General features: G+C 41.9%; 2 protein-coding genes across 5 annotated transcripts in view; one reads left to right on the plus strand and one right to left on the minus strand.

The window, feature by feature from the left end:
• The window catches only part of LOC125898682 (ras-related protein Rab-39B-like), a 45,833-nt gene extending 41,520 nt beyond the window's left edge, over window positions 1-4,313 (plus strand). For all 3 annotated transcript variants that reach the window (XM_049592521.1, XM_049592523.1, XM_049592522.1), the window contains one exon: window positions 74-4,313. In XM_049592521.1, coding sequence (XP_049448478.1) covers window positions 74-229 — 156 coding nt within the window. In that variant the 3' untranslated portion in view covers window positions 230-4,313. The remainder of the gene's footprint in view (window positions 1-73) is intronic.
• Window positions 4,314-4,430: 117 nt separating this feature from the next.
• Window positions 4,431-21,340, minus strand: slc7a3a (solute carrier family 7 member 3a). 2 transcript variants are annotated; one of them, XM_049592516.1, is made up of 12 exons: window positions 21,219-21,340; window positions 12,353-12,988; window positions 12,072-12,233; window positions 11,320-11,503; window positions 11,108-11,223; window positions 9,563-9,785; window positions 9,336-9,475; window positions 8,891-8,993; window positions 8,397-8,626; window positions 8,089-8,255; window positions 7,788-7,896; window positions 4,431-7,700 (listed from the first exon to the last, which is right to left on the minus strand). In XM_049592516.1, exons 2-12 carry the CDS (start codon window positions 12,717-12,719, stop codon window positions 7,546-7,548), a joined length of 1,956 nt encoding a protein of 651 aa, XP_049448473.1. In that variant the 5' UTR covers window positions 12,720-12,988; window positions 21,219-21,340; the 3' UTR covers window positions 4,431-7,545. The 2 variants fall into 2 exon arrangements, with proteins under 2 accessions (XP_049448473.1, XP_049448472.1); XM_049592515.1 differs by lacking the exon at window positions 21,219-21,340 and adding an exon at window positions 20,337-20,473.
• Between the last annotated feature and the right edge of the window lie 5,237 nt (window positions 21,341-26,577).

Consider the following 26,577-nt stretch of genomic DNA (forward strand, 5'->3'; position numbering starts at 1 on the left):
GAGATTTGACTTTTTCTTCATAGTGTGTGTTAAGCTTCACAATCTGGTTTTAATTTTGTTTCTTTTTCACAAGGCGTTTGTGGATCTGACGAGGGACATCTTTGAGCTGGTACGGACCGGAGACATCAAGATCCAGGATGGCTGGGAGGGCGTCAAGAGTGGATTTGTTCCCAACACCGTCCATTCCTCTGAGGAGGTCACCAAGGGCAGCCGGCAATGCTACTGCTGATTTATCTGGCTGCAGCATGTGGGGGTGACAGGTAGTAATACTCCAGTGGACTCCATCTGTAGGAGATCGCTCTCTCTCGCCTTGGCTGCACTCAGGCCAGTTTTTCGGGACTTGTAATATTTCCCCTGCTCAGTAACACACTTCTATATTTGAGACGCTGTTTTAACTTTGGGGTGCCTGTTCATGGCTCTTCGTTGATGTCCCTAACAGGCGTAGAAGCACAAGAAGCATCCTAACCCTCTCACTGTTCTGTGTGCATGTGTGTGTGACTGTAATAACCCTGCTGTCTTTGCAGCTCTTACCAAACCTTCCGCTTTACTGCACTTTTTGGCCTTTCCTGATGTGTACAGTTATACTCCAGTTGTTGCCACACTTCTCTTAAAGACTGATAATGTCAGTGTAGTGTGTTTATGCTCTCATGTTAATTTAAATCTGAATCAGTGATGCCAAGACTGAGCCATGCCTCGTCTTTTTCACGCATAATACTCAGAATATACTGCAACCTTGTACAGACTATAACCAGTGAGAGACGAGACAGAAAGAGATGTTCACTGATTGTACTGCACTAAATCCAAGTGGCTTAATACATGAAGAGAGCAGACGATAACGACGATGAACTCAAACTGAACCAAAGTTTGAGACTCTGTCATGTTTGTCTGATTGCGACCTGCTGACGACTGCTGGAGGAAGAGTTTGCACTGTGAAAAAGGAAAAAGCTTCTGTAGCTGCTCACTGATAGCCATTATTACCTGATCATAGCGAGGACTTTTTTTTTTAATCTATATGGTAAGTACCCATGTTCATGTTTACTGCTCTGTGTTGGTTTACTGGTGAGAACCGTAAAGCCTTTTGTACGGAACCCCAAAGAGCCCAATATTGAATACGTAAAAAAAAATAATAGACTGTTTTATTTCATAATGAATTTTGTTCTCAATGACCGTTTATTTCATGTGACATTTTGTCGCATACTGTCGCTCTTCATGACAGTGATGGTTCAACAGCTGCTGTCAAATTTAACCAGTGAGCTCCAATTCGCTCAAGTTAGCTCAACTGGCTTTGCTCGGGGGCCATTTTTGCAAAATGACAGGAGGCCAGGGGCCGGTTAGAGAAGTATTTCACTGCAGTAGAAAGACACAAAAAATTTGAAAGTGCTGCTACAGAACCAGACAAATCAGAGAGAAAGGATGCTTTTGCTCAAGAGGGAGAAAACCTACAACTACCAGAATGCACTGTGCCACACCAGACCAATAAACGCTCCCACTGGTGGGTGATGTAATGTGATTATGTCCAAATAGATCGTTTGTCGAGTGTAGACCCTTTTACAGCCAAGGTCACAATGATGTCAGTTTGGTAGCTGGAGGCAAAACACGACTCTCCACCACAGGCGACATAGGAGTCTTAAGATGTCATCTTGTTGTGTTATTGGGAGCCAGAATGAAGGAGTCATGGCTCAAAACTTAAATTTTATCGGATACCAGCCGCCACAGCCTGTCAACAAAAGCGAAGACAACTATGGCTAAATGTGATAAGACGCAAGGACTGGACGGAGGTGATCATTAAAAATGTTTGCATTTGCAGCTCACACTTCAAATCAGGTTAGGGAGAAAGTGTTTCCTGTTGTAGGGATGAGTAACGTTATGTGTAATAAATGTTATCATGTCCACCTCATCAGAAATTGGGGAGGCATTACGAGGAATGTTGGATTTCTCCATAACGCTAACGTTAGCTTCGACAGCAGTCAATCGTCCCCCCAGACAGAGTCCACTCTGCCTTTCTAAGAGTGTGGTACTCTGGATAACCGAACGATACATTCAGACAGCGCATTGAATCTATAAACGGTCCAGTTTGTGTTGGAATGAATACTTCTGAATGCACCACTTGCATTATCTTCCTCCACTGTCTAAAACAAATGAACAGAACTTGCTAGCTAGCACTAGCTAAAGTTTGTGGAGAATTGTTTTGCCTCCAGCTAAGCCCCCCCCCCCCCCCCCAAAAAAAACGTCATTGTGTTTGTTAACAGTAAAAGTGCAGAATGCAGAAATGCAGAAAATGTGGAAGTACAGCCTGTAGTTTGAGCAACACCCCAAGAGCCAGCGATTACATAAGTTACATCAATCGTCAGAGTTTCACCGCAGGGCAAGGAGGGATATCGAGGCACTGGTTAGATGGAGGGAAGTTCACCACAGTTCATTTATACACACTGCCCACACTGTTTTGACAGAAACTGGTTAAAGTTGGAGAAGTAAACAAAGAATAATATTTATCGGATAAAATAGATAAATGAGGCAAATTCCACACAGCAGTTGGGAACGTTTGTAGGATTTAAGGACATTCGGAGCCCATGTCAAGGGGTCCAGGGATCAAACAAGTTATACTGGGAAGAGTTTTACGCACTCTGGCACCTTATTTACATTTAAAGTCCAAAAATTCCCAGTGTGTATCAATGTGTCGAGGGCCAGATTCCTCTCATGGGCTGCAAACTGAGAATCACTTTTAACTCTTGCTACGCCAGGCTGCATATGCTAACTACCTAGCTGGCTAACTAGCTTAGAGGAGTTGTTGTGAGCTTGTTATTAGCAGTATTAGCTAGGTACTGCTGGCAACCACACTGAAAGACTTTCTCTCTGTGAGTATCACCTTTCACCGAGTTCTGCCAAGGTAACTCTAAATGAACCAGCTAGCTGAAGCTGGTGATCGGTAATAATTCAAGCTCACAACCACACTTAGCTACTTAGCTAGCTAGTGAGGTAGCATGTGCAGCCTTGTTAAGCTGCACAGGAGATTTTAGTCTTGATGTCCGTGTACTGTGTTTAATTACAGCAGGTTCCTCTGACTGGTTCATTCAGAATGACTTGGACGACGTTGTTGCTCTGGCTAACTGGAGCTAATTGGCTTAGTTTTACAGCAGCTAATGAGCCGTCTTTAGAGAGGCCGAGGGCTTTTGATTGGCTGATCATGAACACCATAATGACATAAAACATACTTTTGAAAAATGGCATTTATTTTAAAAAATCCATTGTCAAATAAAAAGGAACTCCAATAATTTCACAAAAAAATATTTGATTCAGAAATTGTTTAACTGTTTTTAATATTGAACACTTTGGGGATCCATAATGTTTGTTGAACATGGAGCCCGCTTGTAAACACCCACCTTCAGGTGATAATCTCCTCTCACACTTATGCCTACAATCCATTTATCGATTCAATCATAACTATGTCTATAATCAATGCATGTCTTCATTTAAACTCAAATTTTCCAAAGAAAGAAAACAATTTTTTATTTTTGATATAATGTAAATAGCCATTTCACTCAGCACCTGGAGTCAGGATAGAAAGAGCAGAATTAATGACAATACAAAAATGAAATTAGGATTATGTTAACCCCACTACAGTTGCACAGACTTCAGGGCAGATTGCTGGCATTAATATTCACTAATAACAGTTTAGAAACTACAATCAATGAGTTCATGTGATTTAACCGTGCAGTGGAAGTGTCTCTTTCGAGTGCCTTTTGGAGGAAAGAAGCCTAATTAGCACACGCAGTCAACTTCCTGTTAATAGATCCAACTCTTTATCCTGTGAATATTAAACTGTAAGGTGACAAGAAACACATTGGTATCACATTAGGCAACCTGTAAATAATTTATTTGAAACCAAACCCTGACAAAGTTGACTTGATGTTGTTGTGACTCTGGGATTATTATAGCACAAGTGTCATCAATAGGAATTGCCTGGAGACATTAATAAAGATTTGCATTGTGCAAAAAAAAAAATTGGAGATAGGCTGCTTTTTGTGGCATTAAACTGACATTGGGTGTTGTGTAACAAGCAGTCAGTATTGGGTCATAGCATCAATGAACAGATCGGCGTAATGCTGTGTGCAACCACTGGAGGGCAGCCTTAGTGTGTGGAGATGGAGGGCAGAGAGACAAGCTGTTTAAACACTTTTTTGGAAGTGTTTAAAAGACAAATGATGACTTATGTCTTCTTTAACCTTTCATAACATTTGTCATGGGTTAGTTAAACAGCCTAAAGGTAGCCATTTTGTTGCTGGCTGAGCACATTGTTAACATAGTGAGGAGGAGTTACTGGTGACTCATGGAAAAACCAGTAAATTTGCCTTAAGCTGATTCTGAGGAAAAGCCTCTAGCTTCTTTAAAAAAAAAAATAAAAAAAAAAAAATAAAAAGGCAAAGAAAACATAAGCATGAATTATTGTTTTATTTTAAAAAAAACATTGAAAATACAGCTCATTTTATACATGACAGCCATATGTACAGGATATAAAACAAAGACAAAAATAGATCATTGCTGTTAATGAGTTAGCATCGAGGAGGGGAGATGATAGTATTGATTTTTGAAAGGCACAAGGGCTGAGTGTGAAGAGCTCTGTGTGACCTAAGTCACAGCCACATAACCTTTTAATGATGTCACCATCATTGCCAGGCAGAGTTCAAATCTCCAGTGAAAATCAGAAAGTATTTGAGTAGTCCGACGTACAGCTGGACTCCTTGTTTCACAGCCCCAGTGTCTTTCTCAGGCAGAAGGCACCAGTTTATTGATTTGCATCATCTAAAAACACTGGCTGAATCCAGATCTACCTTCACTGAACACTCCTTCTCTGCAAACTTTGCGGGAGATATGTCAAGTTCTGACACGTCTGACAGGAGGGAGCATTTCCTAAGCGAATACTTAAGATGTTTAGCGACGGCATCTACAGAAATGCTTCAATATTGCATCCACCTGGACCTTTATCTTAAAAAAGGTGACTTGGATTTGTATAAATTGGATTTCAGCAGCATTAAGTGTCAAATGAAATGCCTTCAAGTGTAATTTACAAACAAAAAACATCTCTTGCCAAATTATACTCAAGGTCATATGTTAAAATTTGTATAATTTACAGCATTATACAAATAAAGATACAGTTTTAAACAAATACTGTACATTCTACAGTAAAGCACTTTTCTAAAACAACAAAAATATACTATTAACAATAAGTTACAGTGACTCCAGAGGGTTGGGGTAAACAGCTTTTTTATATTACACAATTTAGAGACCAACTTTTAGTGGTCATTCTGTTCTGAAAAGCTCAGTTTTCAAAAACATGTTCATTTGGTCAGAAAGGATTATAATTAGATAAATTGGTGACATTTGTGACAAAAGGAAAAACAAACAAAAAAACATAGTGGAAGCAACAAAGAAGACCAAATAAGATCAGCACACTAAAAACTGTACATGTAACAATTAAAATACATTAACATCTACAAAGCGTTTTAAAATGATTGATACGAAAAGGCAAAAAGAAACAAGAGAAAGCTACCCCGAACAAACAAAACTATAAATATTTGAATATTAACAGTTCTATCAGAAGAAGTAATAAAAGTAGTAGAAATAAAATACAGTTGAATAAAATAAAAGGTGATGGAACTCAACAGATAAAGCTGCCGAGAACAAGTTTCAATTGAAACTAAAGAAGAACCTTAGTGAGTCTTTTCACAAGGAGGTAAAAACGAAAAAGGTGAATACCATATTTTAGTAGCGATGAAAGACAGGCCCCTTGTTCAGAAACAGATCCTGCAGCTCCCAGATCAGTCAGAGGTGGACAGATATTGTAGTAACTAAAATTTTAAATGACCGTCAGGGGGTAACACGCTTGTTAATCGCATTAAGTGCAAAGCATCTGAAGCAGAAAGGTGCAAGTATGTAGATGAGATCTGGGATTAGTAAATCAATTAGTTTGATGATTTAAAATGCATTCAGATATTTACATACCCATGTTGTTTTGGAGGAAAACTCATATCCAACCAAATATGGGCAATTCAGTGTATGAAAGTATGTTTAAAATAACAAAGCATAGCATATTAAATTTCATGACTCCTGCTTTGCTGTGCAGTTTTTACTTAAATTTCTGGATTCCAACGCCCTTCACAGGTCAAAAATTAATTTTTCACCCCTTTAGCTGGTAAAAGTTTTAAAAGCATTTTAGTTATCTGGATAAGGTTGAGACAAAGGCCACAAGATGCCAACAAATACCATTTCAACACGGTCAATATGCAAGACAAACACGGATAATTTACGATAAGCATCTAATAGAGTGCTGAAGAAACGATGGCCAACACAGGAATTGTCTTGTGGGATTTTCCATTGAATTTTGGATTATTGTGGATAATAAGCTCTGTGGCAAACAGAACTTTATGATAAATTTTTTGTTCTGCAAGGTAATCTTCAGGAATGAATAACACTTTGACGATTTTTGAAGCCTAAATGCAGTCACAAGAAGTATAAAGCTAACGTTAGGCTATTAACAAACAACACCACTGGCACATGACTTCAACGCTGCCAATACAAGAAGGCAGGACAGCCATGTTCTGTGTGATGACGTCCTGCGACCGCCTTTTTTGAGACACCTAAAGGCTTCAAAATTCACGAGTAGGGTATTTACTGACCTATTTGACTTTCCTGCACCACTCTATTTCATCCCATTTTAAAAAGCTGCTGTGCAGACTAACTGTATGGCTGTTTTCTGGGAGCAGGGGAAACAACGAGGGCGACCTTTAAAAGCGAGAACTACAGCTTCAGACACTGAACCCTACAGTGTGGATGACATCGATGTCGTCTATGTGCTACTGACCTAACTGCACTGAGGCCCTGACTGACTGTAAACCACACAGCCTCAGCGCTACCCTGTTTACACACAAACAAACAGGTACAATAAACAAGGACCAATAAACTAGACACGTTAGCTCTACTGAAGGCTCTGGCGGCTGCTGCTTATTGAAGTCTAGCTCACTGATCCAAGCGTCTTGACAATCGTAACCTCACTGGCTCAAGTCGTGTTTTTTAGTGATAGTAGTTATTCTACTGGTCCGGTGGCTCCACAAGCAACCACAGCACACCAATAACGGAGAGGGAGCAAGGAAGAAAACGGTTAAACCATTCTTCCAGTTAACGGCTTAAAAAAACAGAAAAGAGAACTTCAAGAGGAGCACCGCAGTACTCTATGTTAGTCAGGTCCATTCAAAGCATGTGTTATAGGCAGGTAAATATCTCTCAGAGGGCTAAGGCTAAGTACAGACAGACAGATTGAAACAGACACATGGGCCAGAAAGTGGCTCTGTCACAGTGTCTAGCCATCAAGTTAATCAGCCTCCAAGTCAGAGGTAAGATGTGTGTGGCGTTTTCTTGCCTCTCCTCCCTTTAAACCCAGGGCTGCGTTCCAAGCCGCCTACATCGCAGCATTTGGCTGCCAGTTCAACCAGACTGCCAAAATGAGTGTAGATGCTTTGGCAACACTCCCCAGGTCTGCATCAGTTTGTATCAAGGGCTGCTGCCTGCTTCCACGTCACTGTCGTCAGGGGCGCCTTTGTAAATGGGGGTCTTGGTCTGCAGTGCGGGCTCGTATTTGCGTGGAGATGACCTTTTGGCAGCTTCGCTGCTGTTCCTGATACCATAAAAGAAGTAGATGGCGAAACCTGGAAGAGAAGCAACAGGAAGTTACAAAACAGTCACATGAATGTGTAGCACTAGAAATGAAAACACAAAGTAAGGTTTAAATGTACCGATAAGCATCCAGACAGCAAAGCGGCACCATGTACCCACGTCCAGCTGCATCATGAGGTAGATGTTGACGAAAACACTGAACAGGGGCAACCAGGGAAGCAGAGGGACCTTGAGAGGACAGAAATGGAGGATGTTAAATAAAACATTTTTACAATCAACCTAGTTCTGTGCTCGAGTAAATAAAAAAATGTCATCTTAGCCACTCAGAATCACAAACAGTGTGATAAAACCACAACAAAGACAAAACAGAAATCTCTTCTCTGTAACACAAAGGATCTGTTCTCAGAGTTTGATTGTTACCTTGAAGGTGAGCGCCTCTTTGCTCTCAGGCTGCCTCCAGATGATGATGACACAGACGGCACAGAGCAGAGTCAAGATGACACAGGGCACCACAACAGATGCGTGCCCGGCCAGCAGCTCTGGGAGACAGTTGGCCAGGAGAATGCACAGTACGGTGATAAAAACCGCTGCGAAGACACAAGAAGGAGAGAACGTTACTCATACTGGTGGCGGCAAGATGCAAATTATCATACACTCCTCTAATACGCTGTGTTTATCAGCGGAGTCACAACAAGCTCTATCTTTAGCTCCCTCCCAGACACACTTACAAATAATAGCAGTGGTGGCGTAGACAATGTGCCCAGAGGTCTGCGTTGGCGTCTTTCCGCTGGGGCAGAAGAGCAGCTTGACGGTGAAGGTCTCTCGGAGCGGCCTCTCCTCTGTCTCCGTCCCGTACTCATCACCGCTGTCCCCTCCACTTACAGCCACCTTTTCCCCTTCCACCAGCTCCACCAGCTTCTCCGTCTGGCTGGACGAACTCAGAGAGCCTGGCTGGTACCTGTGGAGGGAGGGAAGTGTGTCAGAGTAGTGTAACGAGAAAAATCACCCTCCAATAGCTAGAAATATTGGCTGCATACAAATACGGTCTATAATAAATTCACATCTTTTGTTGAGTTTAGTCTAATGCCAGTGTAAAATTATTTTGGAACAAAGTGGCTTCATTGATACTTGGCAATGACATTAGTGCAGCAGCTGCTAGAGAGTGTTTAACACATGATTACAACATTGAGAGTGTGCTTGTAGAGAATTAATAGGTGCTTACCTGAGGATGAGAACACAGATGGCCACTAGAGAGTACGCCAACAGAGTTCCAATGGACATAAGGTCAACCAGAGCTGCCAGGTCGAACAGGAAGGCCATCAGAGCTGTAAGGAGAAACTGATTTCTTAGAAAACTGACACTAAATCATGTCTGTAAAGTCAGGGAGACAAAGAAAGAAATGCTTTTATGGCTCAAGCTGCCTACAACATAAAAAAACATAGCAGTATCTGTTTCTGCAGACTTTTCTTGGGAGTTATTGATCCTGAACTGACAGGCGTGCTAGACAAAGCTGAGGCAGGAGACAGAGCTGTGACCCTGGCAAACTATAAACAACAGCTCTCGACAGATTTGACAACACGGGATAGACACAGCAACGACCGTAACAAGAGGTTAAGATAAACTCACACGGAGAAAAAGCAGAAGACACAAACTGATAATGAGCTTACCTGCAACAACACCAGAAGCGATGGTAGCCAGGAGAGGAGTCTTTGTGCGAGTGTTCATCCTGGACAGCATACGGAACAGCAGCCCGTCCTCTGCCATGGCGTAGATGACGCGGGGCATGGGGAACATAGAGCCTAGGAGACTGAGAGAAGATTAACAGTTAGTATTAAAGTTTTGCAGTGTTGTGTAACAGAACAGACTGTGGCAGGAAAACATTTTCCCTCCTTACCTGGTGGACAGAGCGCAGAGAGAGCCCACAGCCACGATGTATCTGGCGGGAGCCCAGCCGACGAAGCTGAAGGCCTCTGGTAGAGGACTCTGGGTGTTCAGCTGGTAGTACGGCATCATGAGGGTGAGCGCGGCAGACACACCGAAGTAGGCGAAGAAACAGATCAGCAGAGAGGCGACGATGCCAATAGGGATGGAGCGCATGGGGTTCTTTGCTTCTTCACCTGAGGACAACAGAGGGAAAGGGATTAGTTGATAAGAAGCGTCTACATGAAACAAGGAGAACAGACACCCGATCGTGATTTGCAACAGGTGAGATTTTATGCTTGTCTCAAGATCCAGCACCCGAGTAAGACATGAAGGTCTTGACACAGTAGGTGAAAAAGTTACCTAACACAACCGTCATTTTTTTCTTACAGGAAACAGGTGTTGCGTCAGCCCAGCACTATTCAAACTGTTTATGTAATATAGCAAACACGTTTTTAAAAGCAGTTCTACTTTCACGTGTAACCATACGGGCCAACAAGAGCCCATGTCACAGAAAAGACAAGACTGCCTAGCTACGCAGTTAGTCTTTGTGAAACCACTGTCATTCTCAGGAAGTGCTTGTGAAACACGAAAGACAGTTACATATAGCGAATTAAAAAGAAACCCAAGATCCTGATTATATGCATGTTTGAAATGTTGTCTGTTTTTTTGTGCATACCAAACAAAAGTGTGGGACGCAAATTGAAATTCTTAAAGGGTTTTTGAGTCTCATCTCCATTTTCTTTTGTTTTGTGTCTAGGTGAGAGGGCTGCAGCCAGCAGCCGTCAAACAGGCTCCAGTGTAACCACTCAGGGCATGTTTGCACTGTTAACTTTCGTTGACCGAAAGAGCTTGTTTTTGCCACTGAGAGGCTCTGATTGTTATTGTGTCAGACAACACTATGTAAAGATCCCGACAGAGATAGACCTTTTTGTTAAAGAATAAGATCCTTTTTGTTTAACCAGAAACAGCCTCAAAATTGCCATCATCAAACTCACCAGGCTCCATTTAAATAAACAGTAACCCAAGTGTGTATAGAGCCAACATATGTCACATCTAATTGGGTGGCTAAGGGGTTTATTTTAACCAAACCAGAGCTGGTGATTATTGGAACAGTGGAAAGATGAACCAAGATTTTGGTTTTATGAGTTTTGTGAGAGTCTGGTGGGTTTGGTGATGGCGATTTTGGGGCTGTGTCTGGTTCAACAAAAAGGATCTCACTCTTTGTAAAGATACTTTCTATAAATGTTCAGAGTTAGACCTCTTGGTTAGACACTTAGAATAATAATCTGACCCTTTTAGTGGATGTAAATTGACGGTGCAAACATGCTAAGTGGTTATATTGCAGCCTGTTCTGTGATTGCCGACTGTAGCCCTCTCACTCAATACTGGACTGGAATTTCAAGCATTAAGCACTCGCTTAAGACACACACAAAAAAAAATAGAAAAATAGGGTCCAGGTTACCATTTATGCAACCATTCTTGTGACACTTATCATGGAAATATTAAAACCACTCACTTGTTGTTGCGATGCAGTCAAAGCCCACAAAGGCGTAGAAGCAGGTGGCAGCACCAGACAGGACGCCAGCCAGGCCAAACGGCGCAAAGCCGCCCGTGCCAAATTCCTCCTCGACTCTGATTAAAAGAAGAACGACACATTGTTTAACAATCAGGCATAGGTGAAACAGTAAAACTACCAAGTTCATTTGCAGGCAGCTGTCATATACTGACTTTGCAGGTCCACTCATGTTGGTGGCGTTTACGAAGCTTAAGTAGTCTTCCTTCGTCAGGTTCCAGTTGGCCGTGTTTCCCTTTACAAAGCCAGAGATGATAACGAAGCCCAGAACCACCAGATTGATGCCTGTGAAGATCTTATTCACCAGCGCTGACTCGTTCACACCAAAGGCCAGAAGTCCTGAGAGGAGAGGAATGTAACAGAGAGAAGGAGGAATTAATATTTCAGCACCAATAACAACATGTCCTGCTATGTGGGTGGATGTGTTTGTACTTAATTACGTCCAACATACCATCAGTCAGCGACACTTATCATTTCTTTCTAACACGGCTACTGGCATGCCACCCTAGCTGCCAAATCAGTGTGACAACTGTTCCGGTTGTTATGTAATGTTTTTAATACAATGCTAACAGTGGGTGCATTAACGTGGACTGCAATAACTACACTGATGGCTTAACTTTTAATACACGCATTAAAAAAAGTATGCAGCTTCGTCTATCTCACAATCCTTTATCACAGGTTTCATTTGTCTGAGTTGCTCACGATAAGTTACTGTGTGAGGTAAAGTGGAGAAAATATCCCAAACATAGTGAACACTTAAACAGATTATGATTTTTTGGGGGGCCCCTGTCCACAGCAGTACACTGCTTGGCTTCTTTGCTGCTCATATTTAACCTTTGTCCCCCCAGAGAACATTGTGACTCCCACAGTGGGGACCACTGACTGATGATGGGCAGTGCTAACTCACCGGTGAGCAGCAGGACCAGGATGAGAGCGAACAGGTCGGGGTACTCTGCCAACACATTCCCGGGCACCCTCATTGTCATTGAGGCTTTGAAGAAGTCAGAGATCTTTTGCTCAACCAAGCTGTCAAAGGTTGAGCTCCATGCCCTGGCCACACTGGCTGTACCTGAAAAAGAAAACGTGCAAACTGTCATAAGCAAAAGATGTGGTGAGGTGACATCATGTCTGTGGTTCACTTTTTGCACGCTTAAAAATGCCCAACGAAACAAAACATCAAAAGCTCACCTATCACATAGGAGAGGATGAGGTTCCACCCTGTGATGAAGGCCCAGATTTCTCCAACCGTCACATAGCTGTAAAGGTACGCAGAGCCTGTTTTGGGGACACGGGCGCCAAATTCAGCGTAGCACAGGCCAGCCAACATGGAGGACAGAGCAGCGATAAGGAAGCAGAGGACAATAGCAGGTCCGGCCTTTTCTCTGGCGACCTCGCCAGCGAGGACGTAGACACCAGCGCCGAGTGTGGAGCCCACCCCCAAGGCAATGAGGTCCAGGGTGGACAGGCAGCGAGCGAATCGGGTCTCTTCACCAGAGCAGTCTAATGCCCGGCGACGCAGCAGGGTCTTGCCAAAGTTGGTCAGCTTGCTGGCCATATTTGCTGTGACTATGTGTGGGCGAGGAACCAGACTACGTGTTTTAAATCCTTCTAGTGTGGGTGTGTGTGATCGACACAAGCTTACAGAGAACACGTGTGACTGGTCTGAGAGTAGTACTTTGAGCAGATGGGCAGGTAAACCGAGGACTTGTTTATTATTGGTCCTTTAGTGTAGGTGTGACAACTTTGGCAACAGTGACTGGAGCACGTAGAGAACAGGAAGCAGCAGGTCTGTGGTTACGCTATTTTGCAGCAGCAGATTAGGACCTGTGAGAAAAAAACAACAAAAAAACAAGAGCTCACAACAGGGAACTATTCAGTAACTGCCAAAGCTTACATTTCACACAGCTCTGTGTTTGGCACTGTGCCGTGGGATTATAGCATAATATCTTTCCAGAGACAAGGTGCTCAAACTGCAGGGAAACCAACCACAAAATACTCAAAGAATGAGTCACCTCAACACTGTCTGTCCCTATTATCTGCTATACAAATCAACTTGACAACTTTGTTGCACCGGTTGTCAAATCTATTTGTCTAGTCTGACTGTGAGTCAGGTACAATTCAAGCAGACCCAGGTAGCACCAGCGATTTTGGAAACATTCCTGAAATAACACTCTCCTCTTCAGCAAAAAGGAGTGTGTCAGTGGGCAGGTTTGGAGAAACAATAAAAAAAAAAAAAAAACACACCTCACTACACGAGAACCTGTATGAATACCCCTTACGCAACTTCCAGGAATTCATGCCTCCACCTCTCACAGCATAGTAGCACATCATGAGACGCAGTAGTAGGGCACAGAGATCTCATGAAGGCTTAAGAAAACTTAACGCTACCCTACTTAATTTTGCCTCGACAAATAAACCTGCCATACGACACACCCCTATAAAAACACAAGTACACCTTGTCTAATTCCCCACCACTCCCTTACTGCGAGAAAGAGCACCCTGTTATTTGTTTTAAGTTTTTTCAAGAGACAGAGTTTGACAGCGAGAAGCCTGGGAAAGCCAGAGGCTGTGAAGGAATGATACTGTTCAATACTGCAAGCTAATATCAACAAGGGAGAGGAGGACAGCGTGAACCAGGAGCTTGATAAGGTGAACCAGCTGCACTGGGAGAAGGTTGATATACAGATCAAGTACACTGCATCTATATAAACTGACCCTTACCCTATTTAAAAACTACAAGAGAAGTTAAATAGCTAATAATTTACCCCAGAAACTGAATTAATGGGGTAGTTCTTTAATAACTTGATATAAAAATGCAGAACGCGGTTATATTGTTTATTAATCATACATTATAAATGATTAAAAAAACCCAGACAAAACCATCCTCAAGGCCAATGGCAACACGTCACTACTAACTAACGATTACACCAGTTTCTGCAAAACATACTGTGTGCCCACACACATACACACATGAACGGTTCGCAACAGGCCAAGGACACTTAGCCCAGCACACCTGACCATGACAGATACAATGTTTTTCTGTTTGTCTATGGAGGCGATCACCTCCCTGGATGGATCAACACACACACACACACACACACACACACACACAGGTTTGACGCAAATCACTAATTGAATGTTACTTCCAAAGGCTGCAATGTAACACACAACACAAACACGCCCGCAGAAAAAAAGTTCAATGAAATAGGGGCCAGTTCCAGCAGCCTAAAAAGTATTTGTGGCAATGGGCTCCACGACATTTACTCGCACAGCTTCCTGACTTCACGATTGGATTTGCATTGGTAATGGTATGTAAATATTTTATCTGTAAATGTTGTTGTGTAAGATTGTATTTACCGAGGAAGCTGTGGAGAGAGAAGTCCAGGTGCTTAAACAAGTTGGGCAGGTCTACTCCACCCCAGTGAAATGTACAACCAACAATGTTCCCGCTGACTGACTCATTTAGGTTAAATACCTACAACTTATCTCTGTACCATACGCCTAATATGAATATGTGGTAACTTCTGAGTTAATAATTTCTTCAGACAGAGAGCCGATATGTTGAACACCATTGAGTCAGGGCTGTCTTGGAGGGAGGTGTAGTTTTGAAGGGTTAAAAATGTCACTAAATAAATTTGACTTCATAACTTGGGAACATTCAGATGTCCATGAAAATGACAGTACCACACTGAGACCAAAGCTTTGCACGTTGAGTGTGTGTGAAGACATGAGTGTGAATGTTTGTCATTGACAATACAACATTTGTCTTGGTCAAGACAGCTCAGTGCATCCTGTGTTATCTTACTACATGTTTTCACGTTTTTATTGTGGTGTGTGCTGACCGAGTTTGATTACTTGCTGCTTTCTGCAGCCTCACAGGGATCATTCAGTCTTTTATTTAGGTAGAGTAATTGAGTAAGGTGTAGTGATGATTATCAGTGCCCGTGTGCTAGAAATGCCAGATTAATTTAATGTTGCAGCACATTGTTATTTGAGGGAACACACGTCAGTGCATGTCAGTCTTGGCAAAGCCATGCTACTAGAGTCGAGGGTGAGGCAAGCCTATCTTATCTGCGAAATACTACACTATTCTTATGACTACTACAGCTCACAGTGTTATGACTAACTATTAACAGATTGGTAAAACGGACCATGACAATCGTTAACTTGCCTGAGTTTGCATCATAAAGTAAATCCACCGATCTGAAAGGGTGAATATACATAAAGATCACTTTTTGTTTGCATGAAACATTAAAATAATAGTTAATACCTTATGTTAACATTTGAAAACCACATCAAATGTGCATGAACATTAAGATGGCACCCTGTGGCCATGTGTCCGGGAGACTGCTGCTAAATTTGGTTATTGCTGGATAGTATTTACCAGGAGTTTTCAAAGCTCGGGAATCAACCATGATTTTAATGATATTAACATTTGAAACAGTGATACTAACCATGGGAATTTCACTTTCTTTGATCATGAAACTCTTAACCATTTCATCCCTAGATAATTTACAGGAAACCACACATCTATATTTTAATGCTTCATACTAATAACAGTACCCTGTTTTTTTTTTAATGGTACAGAGAGGTGCAGCATCAAAGGCAACGCTGCACCAAGTCTGAAGCTATCAATGCAACGATACCTGATTCCTCTGTGTCAGTGCTGAGAAAGAGGACAAGCATTACAGACCTATCAGTCACTTCACTGCTCAGGCAGCAAAGAGAAGAAGTGAAACACTAACCCAGCGACATAGAGAGGCCGACCGTGTGGAACTGTGTGAGTGTGGTTGTCTACCTGGATCAGAGATTGGGGCAGAACTGCCATTTCACACTTTCTACCTCCACCAGGGAGGGTATGGTTTCAGTTCGGTTTGTCCTATTGTGAGGATTACAAAAAAAAAAAAAACACTGCTGTGGTTTTCAAGAAACTAGATGGAAGGGTGTAGCATGGGCAAAGGAAGAACACATTTAGTTTTGGAGCAGATCTGAATCAAGACGCAGATACACAAATTATTTTTCACTTTCATAAACAGTGCCGTGGGGCATTTGTCCTTGGCGGAGCTCTGTGTCCTTTGAGTGCCGTTCTGGTTAAATATGTGACAATAAAGATGAGGGAGCAAGGAGTTCCAACAGTGTTTCACAGAATTTATTACTTGTTGCACTGTCAAGGTTTTTCTGACTTTGTGTCCAGTTAAAAGTGACTTAACGTTGTGCTTCAGGCAAAACATTCTTGCTCCACTTATCTACTTCTGGAACTTAATGATACATAACTCAACATGAAGCCGTTATCGCCAGATTTGCTTTTATTTCTTTTGCATTTCTCACACTATGGGAAGAAGTTCCAAGAGATTGGAAATGACAAATTAAATTAAAAGATATAGAGTTTTTAAGGATTCGTAGACACCTTGAAGCAATATGCAAAATGTAAAGTGGCCCATCAACACAGCTTGTATTTCTGAGAACTTCTGGGATGTAAAATACAATGAAAATGCAAGAACGGACATAACATCACAACCCCACAAAGTCGCAAGTTTAGTTTATGTTAACTTTGAGGTCACACGGTGCATTACACGATTCTAAACGGAAGAAGAAGAAAGTCTTCCAGCTGTACATTCATGATATGGTCTAATTTTGGCCTTTTCTTTTTCACAGCACACGGGATACATGCTCTCACGATGTTTCAGTACAATGACAATATTCTATTAATACCACAAAAACAACATATCCTATTTTATCAAAGTTGTCCTAGTCTTACCATTTCAAAAGAGAATATCCTGCCTAGTACAGTTAAGTGTTGGAAGAAAAAAGACAAACACCGTCAAACAATGAAATACAAACAACACAGAGAGCACCCAACAATAAACACTCAGCTCTCTGAAGACTGATGGGAAACTGGTACATGGCAGATATTCTCCCACTCCCCACTTGGTGTGACATTCCAGTAGCATTTTCCACTCACACACCAGGAACTGAGATCTGAGGGTGTCAATGTTGTATCAATAAACATTTATTACTAATGCTGTGCCCAGCTGGCTGTGATCTCCACGGGGGTTTGAACTAACACCGCACATACCTTCGCTAAGCAGGACAAAAGTGCTCAACTGAAATTATGTAAACTGTAAAGCTGTAAAACCACTCAGAGAATTTAACACTGGGACAATTTCATTCTTGAGTGAAAATGAATACAACAAAAACTCAACCAGATTAAAAACTGTCTTTGTATTTCATGTCTGGAGACACCCTTGATGTTACAAAAAAAAAGCAAACCTGCTGGCTGTATGACCTTATCTAAGGGTGATCTCATTAAACCGATGCTAGAGCCACCCCTGCCCCAGTCGATGCCTCAGTCACGTCAGCTAGTCTCTAATCTTTTCCTTGTGGTTTTCACGAGGGTGCCCGTTTGTGTAAGTGGGGCAGATTTACTGTATGCCAGGTTGCATGAAGGTGTGTCTCATGAATGTACCGCTTGCCACGTAACAACCCACATGAAAAGACCAGTGTGCTGCCTGCAGCCATTTTGTTCATCTACTTAAAATGACTAAACTTGACTTAAGCTGGGAAGCAAACATTAAATGTTGACAAGTCAATTTCTGCTTCTTTTATTTGTTTACTTTCTTCTGCAGCACCACAGCCAGAGTATATTCAAGTTTTTAACTCCTGGGACAAACTTAAAGGCTCTTAATGTTGGAGGACTGGGACCAGTGACTCGGGCCAGCAATGCTCCGGTTACAGCAGGCTGCTGGGATAATGGTCCTGTTACTTGACTTAGCATAGCTGCAACTGCTGCCACAGTCTCTAAGAGGATTATCTGGAGAGGAAACAAACCTGCTAACCTCATTATAGCTTGTTGGTGTTCGTCTTTCTATCGATAGAAACAACGCATGGCTTTGTTTTGACTGCCACATTTGATAACAACAACAACAACAACAACACAGCTCTATGCATAAAACAAGACCAGCCACATTATTTCTACCATATCATAGTAGCATTGTCAATTAGGTCTGGGCAACATCAAGGAAATCAAATATCACGACCAATTCTTGACTAAAAACTTCAACATCAGTACTGTAGGGTTGACTACTGGTGCTTTTACAAATCGACAAATCGATAAATATTCATTAGTAGTGTGGATATAGTGACTAAGTGAGTAAAGACAAACAATAGAACAGCTAGAGCAGTCTGGTGAGTTTGGAGAGTTACATCACTTTACTGTGCTGCAACCTTTAAAAAACACAAAAAGACAACACTTATGATAAGATATCGAAAATCTAAGCCATTATCTAGTCGCATGTCACTGTATCGATATAGTATCAATATTTTGCCCAGTCCTGTATTGTCAAATATCCAATTATCCATAGAAAAATGAAAACTTCACTATGTTTAGCCACAACGCTCCACACCAATCTGCTCCCAGCTTAAAACAAAAACATGAAGCTTAATTTTTCTAAAATTTTGCACATCACAATCCTGAGATTAGCCTTAAAATTCAGAAATGTAATAAACTGAGTTTAAAAAGTTTTGTAATCTGATGCTTTTCTTCTTGGCGCCTTGAGCTTTTTGCCTCAAGAGTTGAAATTTAAATTCTTCAGTAAAAAGGGTGGTTTCAATTGTCGACATTTCACCTGCCTGTGCAGAAATTAACTTCGATTTCTTGTTTATTCTTCTCAAAGTGTGCGTGGAAATACAGTCTGAAGTTTAAATTGACTGAAAATCCGAAGCAAATCTATAATAATAATGCTCCTAGAAAGAACGTAACTGAACCGGTATTTGTGGGGCCCACAGCTGAACAAAGGGAACAAGATGTTCAGAGCGCTGCAGGGCTAACCATTGAAAGGGGTGAATGTGACCTTACATAACCCTGGAAGGTGCACTGTATCACGACTGCTGTACAGAGTCAGTGAACCATTCTTCAGGCATCACACACACTCACACACACACACAATGGTTTTCCAGGTGTTTGAAGTTATAAACAGTACATCTTTTGAGCCAGAAATACATGTTTGTATGTATAAGATACACTTTAGTTTCCACATAAAGGGGGGTATGTATTTTTGTTAATGTGTGCGTGTACACTCAAATACGTGTGGACGGACCGACCACTGAGACTGAACTGAACGACCCTTTAAGTCACCTGGCTGCAAACCAGCACTCCTGCCAAAAACTGCTCTGTGCTGTGAGATGGAATGTGACAAACTAAGGATCTGTCCGCTTTCCCATGACCACCATTAACAAGAACAGACACATCGACATAAGTGGAAATCTGCACATTTTAAGAACCCACAACATTATCAGCAGGACACCTGGGTATGCTGAGATGTGGCTACCAAGTTAGACGGGTCAGAAAAGATGAAGCCACGTATGAAGAAAACCCTGACAGCAGTGCTCCGTGTAATTTTCGCTTCTGGACATTTAATTACACACTGACTAATTACATTTCCCAGCTTCGTTGAGAGTCTATTCATGAGACAATATCAACACAATATACATACATTAACCAAACCTGCCTAAAATGGCTGATTCTATGCAATGCAATCCAACAGTACTAAAATAATCTTGACTTTGGATAAATAATACAATTACAACCTTCAATTAAGGATTTATTGCAGGACTATAATATTGGACTGCATTATTTTTTTCCTCTTCAAAAATCTAAATACCATGGTAACCCTGGGGATATTACTGCGTTTACTTGTCAATAATACATTTTTTTTTTTTACAAGCTATAGCAATGTCTGACTGTAATGGGCAATGACACAACCTGGCAAATTAAGCCTGTCACTTGGCGGGTTTGCCTTTGCAGCACTCTGCTGAACTCGTGCAAATTAAGGATACGTTTAGAGGAAGTAACGTGGCATGTGTCAGGTAAACCTGGTTACTCCAACAACCTCTCCACTCCATCAAATCACCTGTCCAACGCCTAACAGGTTTGGATCACGCTTCACAGGCAGACTCTCGAGTCTTTTTTCACTGTCACAATCATCTCGCCACATTTTTAATTCCTGGAGTGGCTCTAAATCGGCTGATGCAACCCAAGCATGGTAACACCCTGGTACCAGACAACCTGGCAGTGAACACTTCCCGGAAAGACGACTCACAGACGAGACTCGCGGATGCTGGGCATCGTGTATATATTGTCTACATGTCTAAGATTTAAAATAGCCGTACTTACGGGCGGTGTCAACTCTATCGATGTTCAGCTGTCCATATGGCTGATAGTTCATCTGTCAGGGACTGAAACACCAGCTAGCTACGTGGCTCTGATCGGATCTCGCGTGGTGCTAATGTTGCCTTCAGTGATTACGGAAACATCGTGTTTGCCCAGTGTACACACAGAGCTGGTGCTTGCCTTGTGAAGGGTTTTAGAGGTCGCAGGTGACACTATTGATATAAAACGCCATGAGTTAATGTTGCGTCAGCTTTTAACATCATGTCTTAGAACACGGTCCGTTTTGTGTAAGCACAATGTTAGGAAATCGGCTCTCTGGGGGGTCTTTGAACGCATCATTACGGTCATCCCACGCCTAGGTCGCACGCCCTACTAGCGAGGTGCGCTAGCCGGCTACGACCAAAACAATGAATGGAAACCCCGAGTGATAACACGGAAACGTGTCGTGTCGTGTCTTTAATCTTTTTCTAAACCGTTTAAACACTTTCCCATAACACTCACCTCTCGTTTAACGTCACTTTTTACCTGCGGTTGTAGTTTTCCGTGCGCACAGCCGACTACATCAGCTGAGTCCCCGTTCAAATGACAAATTAAGCCGCCTCACACAACTACAGTGAACAAACTGAAGATTTGGGATCAGCAGTCGGCTACAAACATCCGTATATCACTCTCAAACACAAACCACCAAGCTAAGATGAAGTACGTTGGGTTCTTAGTGAACGTTATTGCGCCAATACAACTGATAACACACGAGGGAGGATTGCATCAGTTCACTTCTACGACCAGATTCAACGATACAGGCGGATACAACGCCGTTACGTGTCTACTTGTATTTTAAAAGGAAGACTTATAATATTTTCAATGAAACATGATGAAGGGTATTACCTTTAGTATCTTCTGGTTGACAGAAGTAGAGGGACAGTGGTGCTGTTGCCGTGGTCGCTGATGAAATATCCCGCTCAGTTGAGCTCGTGCGGTTTTGGTGCGGCGGGAGGGGCGGGGTGTATACAAACAAACTGACGCAATTCAGGGGCGGGGCTTCGTGCTCATGAATGGAAATACAGACGTAAGAACGTATTTACTTTTCCGATAAGGTTACAGGGAACTGGTCAGTATAAAGCAGGGTTTGAACGACAAAAGAAAATAAATTAATATTAATAATATGTACATGAAGAAGTGTTTATAATACGGAAAGTGGGCACACGTGAGAGAGGATGCTAACGGCTCTGGGTGTGCGTGCTCTACTGTAGTAGGAATGCCCATATAGGGAAACCGAGCGTCAGTGTCCTCCCTGTGTGAGAGCTATGTATAGGCCACTAGCCTATATCCGCTGCTGCTTTGTTCCACAGATTAAAAGAAAGGAGGGAAAGGCCAAACTATTTCTTTCATGTGCATTTGCACCCGCTGACTTGGGAATGCCGGAGGGTCAGTGGTGGTATCAAAACAATGTCATTTCTTTAACATTTTATTCTTGGGCCACTCACTGACTGGAGCATCATCATGCACAATCTCCTCTCCTGGGTATGGTGGAAAGTTGTGACATCATGCATTTAAATGAGGGGGCACAAATTTATCAAAACAATGCAGGGTGATGCAACAGAAACACTGTGTGGCATCAGAGTTAAAGTGGTACCTCACCATCTTACTCATAAACACATAACATAAACATCTTTGAATGATCGATTAAATTTGTTGTTGTTTTTTAAGAATTGTGACCAGAATATGTAGGGAGTCTGACATTTTACACTTCCATAAAATTAAACAATGTAATGGCATCACTGTTTCTTAAAACATTTGCTGACAATGCAATCTTACAACAAAGTCAATTTAGTCAGCTTTTTATCATGTAACATGTACTTGTAGATGCATTTTCAGGAGTTCTCCATGATGGCTTGTGACTAAAAATTGATTATTGACTTTAGGAACAGTAGCTGACAAAATAATCTCATCACTATGCAACGTCTGCTGAGGGAGATCATGTAATATCACTGAAAGCTCCAGAGGAACTACTAAATGGACCCAGGGTGAGACTGTTTGGTCAACTACGGTTTCCAAGGTCAAGAATGAACTTCCATTGTCTACTTCAGACATATTTGAGCATTTGAGTTTAACTCAAATGTCCACTGACTCAGTTTTTTTTTTTAGCTTTCAGGTGCATCTTATGGTCTTTATCAGCCAGTGGAGCTGGCTCAAGTCAGTCGAGCTCTACAGCTCAATAATGGGAAAGTGATTGAGTCATTACTGCACAGCTATTTTCACCCTGGAGGTTCAACACTGGGAACAATGTGGACAATTTGGTGTTCATGCTTTTTAAGACTCATATTAACACACAGTTGTCACCTTTTACTCCCCCTGAAGTAGCTTTAAAGTTGTTAAAATCATCTTATTCCACATTGTCCAATCATATGCATTCTGTATTCACACTGATGTCAACACTAATCAATACACCATTATACATGTAGCAACTATAGGTTCATATAGTTATTATTAGTAACTTTGTTCACCTTTTTACACTTGTACTGTGGAATATCAAACCCACATGAACCTTGTATGTACAGATCAGGGTCATGGACCAAGGTCACATAACCTGCACTGACACCTTTATATAAGAAATACAGGTTTGATGGAGGTCCTTGTTGTGGTCAGGAAAGGATGTAGCACTCCCTGTGCTAACAGCACAGGGAGTGTCTCCATTAGTTTTTGTCACAGTATCACCCCACAGTTTTTGTGCTGATGGCTGCAGGAATGTTCAAGGCAGGAGATACACTTTCATACATTAGTATCAACCAGCAAAGGTCAGTCAGAGTTACTCGAAATGTGTTGCAAGACAATGACGTGGCAATGAGTAACCTCACGAGATGTGATGAGTGTTTTCTGGGAATCTATTCTTTAATAGATAAATAAATAAAGTCTGAAAATGGCCTATTTTTTGATTGAATATCAAGCTATTGGGTACTCTGGGGCAAAAAGGTACCGTGGGCCCCTGTTAACTCCCATTTGATTTACTTTAGCATCCATCCATCCATTTTCAACCGCTTATCTGAAGCCAGGTCGCGAGGGCAGCAGGCTGAGCAGAGCATACCAGACGTCCCTCTCCCCAGCAATGCTTTCCAGCCTGTCCTGGGGGACCCTGAGGCGTTCCCAGGCCAGACGAGATATATAATCCCTCCAGCATGTTCTGGGTCTGCCAGGGGCCTCCTACCAGTTGGACGTGTCAACTTGGACGTGTTGGAGCTCAGACATCATTCGTGTCAAAAGGGGCCAGCTGAAGTGGTTCAGGCATTTCATCAGGATGCCTTCTGGGCGTCTCGCGTTAGAGGTGTTCCCCGCACGTCCAACTGGTTTGCTTTAACACATTTTTTGTTTTTAGGAATATGCACCATGTACATTTTGCGACAGCTCCTCTGCAACACAGACAAGTAGTAAAACAGGACCCACCATGGGCAGATTATGAAATAATGGACCCCTGGGCACAGATATGTAGAAGGCCCCCACCACCTCTCCTACAGAGGAGCAGGAAGCACAGACTTTAAAGTTATTTAGCTTCTTTTTGTTGTTGTTTTGCGTCTCACAGTGGTCATTCAGAGTGTCTTTATAGTTACGTTGCGTTCTTTGTCTACATTTTGTGTTTCTTTGTATTTGCTCTGTGTAATTTTGCAGTCACATGACTCTGTAGCAATTTTTGTCTATTTGTGGTTGCTTTCCCCTTTTTGTAGCATTCATGAGTGCCCTTGGGTCTCTATGCAGCTATCTTGCACCTTTTTGTAGTTGTTGTGTGCCACTCTGTGGTCATTTTGAGTCCATCGCAGGTCAGGACGTGTTTTTTTGAGTGAGATTTTGTAGCTGAAGATGACTTTGGCACTGTTTAAGTTCTAAATCATTAGCTAATATGGTGCTGCAGTGTGACATGCTTCAATTTGTAATATATCAAATTACCACAAAGCAACACACAGTAAAAAGCAGGGCCCCTGTAGATCTAGGATCTCAGGGCAGTTAACCACGTTTTGCCCGTTTTAATCCAGCCAAGTAAAGGAACAAATCACTTCAACTGTCCCTGAGTGATCCATTTCACTTGCAGCATGTCCACACTGCAAACTACTTTCTGATATAAGGTCACTAAAGTATCAGTCTAATAGAGTTTGAGCTGAAAAGATAGAGCTACAAAGAGAAATCAAGGGCCTCACTGGCTTTGTGTGTGTGAATAATGTATTTGCAAACCATCCACCGTCACATACACACTCGGCCTTTGAAATGTGGTCTTTCCTTATTGTTCAGTTGCTGTGAATTGTTTCTGTTTTACATGTTAAGATTTGGACTTCATGGGAAACATGGGAAAGGCTAGATGTATTGTATTTCAGGCCTTGGACTATTACCAGGGGTAACTTTAACTAAAACAGATTTGTGAATTGCCTTCTCTCCCCCTCCTCCCGTCGCTCTCTGTCTATAGTAGCCACTCGTCTCACCTTTTGTACTTGCCCAGTCACACTGCTTTGGGTTGCTCTTTCAATTTACTTCCACTTTATCAAGCTATCCCAACTGGGTGTCTCTGCAAACACAACAAGCGTCACGGCTGCACACTGGGCTCCAGTGTGCAGAATTGCTAACAAAACACCACCTAATCTCTGCCTTGGCCCACTGTGCCCATCCTGTCTGCCCACTTTCATTGCGCAGGACAAGGCCAGCACATCAAAGCTCAGTAGTTTTGTAGGTCACAGTTCTCACTGATAAGGAAGGTTAGGGTCAGTGTGTGTACCCTAGAAAAATATTATCTTCCTACTACTGTCTACTTGTCTACTAGATGTATGCACAAATTGCATGTTTGTATCAACCTGCATGAGGGTTCCCCCCTCTGGAGGTTTTTAACTTTTTATTCTCTATAGGGTAGATACAGGGAGTCGTATGCTGCACAGACTGTAAAGTCCTCTTTAAGAAAAACCTGAGTTCATAAATAAACCTGACTTTTCACAGTCTTTCAGGGAGCCTTGTGTAGTTCAGTGCAACACAGGTACTGAACTGTATGAACTGTCTGTCTTTCCTTTTTCCAAATTAAAGTGAAAGCTGCCATTGTGTCCAATTACATCTACTTTGGATCACCTGCAGGTCAAAGTCTGCATCACAAGATCACTATTCTGGGAGAACTGTAATCCACCTGTGGCTAGAATTCCTCTTCACGTTAATCCCTGTATTTCCTGAAAGCGAACTGCAGTGAGAAAAAGATTAGAGGACTTAGAGATTCATGTGTAGTGAAACAAAAAGACCCAGTGTTGCCTCTGAAGAGCAACAGTTTGTACTCAGTTTGTGTATTTACTGCACTAGTCTGGGACTGTGCTCAGGGTAAATCTTTTTGTTTGTAAGATTAAGTATTGATACTGTAATGATCAAATTTTGTTTATGAGCACATTAAAAGCGTACTAATGGTTACTGTATTGTAAGTTACCATTGGTCAAAGACAAAGTTCAGTAAGTTGTTTAACACATGGCAGCTTCTAAGGAATGTGAACGTCAGAGAAAGGATGAGTGTAGTCGATGCAGTGTCACACAAAATGTGAGATATTTCAGTTTTATTAGGGAGTGTACAAAACTTATTCAGGTGGAAGAGGGGATGAGAAGAGCCGGGTCTTTTTTGCTTTTCATACCTAATTTATACTTTATTAGCTCCTTTACAATATAGTAGTGTTCCAAGTAAGTTATTTTCATTGAGAATTTATCCTTTGGTTATTTTCTTGATTATTAAATCAACAGTTTCATCTATAAAATTCCAGGAAGTCTCAAAAACTACTCATAATTTCCCAGACTCCAAACTGGCGTCTTCAAATTAATGATATCTTAATTTAAAAAGCACATTTTCGCAACAAAAAATAAAAGTAAATAAAATCCATGACACATCATTTATTTTAGTTTTATCCAACATATTAACAAACTGTTGTCCAGCACAGACAATGCCCACCACCCTCTGCACAGCACACTCACTAAGCAGAGGAGTATGTTCAGTGGCTGACCTCTCTCCCAGTCCTGCTCAACAGACAGCCTGAGGAAGTCTCTTGTCCCCCGGGCCATACCGCTGTTCAACTCCTTCCAGCAACATGTGTGTTTAAGCTGCTGGACCGTCAGTCAGTTACTGGTTATGACTGGTTATGTTAACCTTACACAATATGCATTGTCTTTAGATAGTTACACCCTAATTTGCATCCGTATTTATTTAGATTTTCAACCACTGTTGGCATTTCATTTTTAACCTTCTGTGC

The sequence above is a fragment of the Epinephelus fuscoguttatus genome, linkage group LG12, assembly GCF_011397635.1.
Source record: "Epinephelus fuscoguttatus linkage group LG12, E.fuscoguttatus.final_Chr_v1".
Lineage (NCBI taxonomy): Eukaryota > Metazoa > Chordata > Actinopteri > Perciformes > Serranidae > Epinephelus > Epinephelus fuscoguttatus.

Bases quoted from the DNA above. Each gene is read 5' to 3' on its own strand.
- slc7a3a (XM_049592516.1), bottom strand. From the start codon at position 12,719: ATGGCCAGCAAGCTGACCAACTTTGGCAAGACCCTGCTGCGTCGCCGG. The intron at 9,476-9,562 runs GTAAGGAGGGAA...ATCTTCTCTCAG, and splicing joins CTCTGCGCTCTGTCCACCAG to TCTCCTAGGCTCTATGTTCC. The intron at 8,994-9,335 runs GTAAGCTCATTA...TTCTCCTTACAG, and splicing joins CGCTTCTGGTGTTGTTGCAG to CTCTGATGGCCTTCCTGTTC.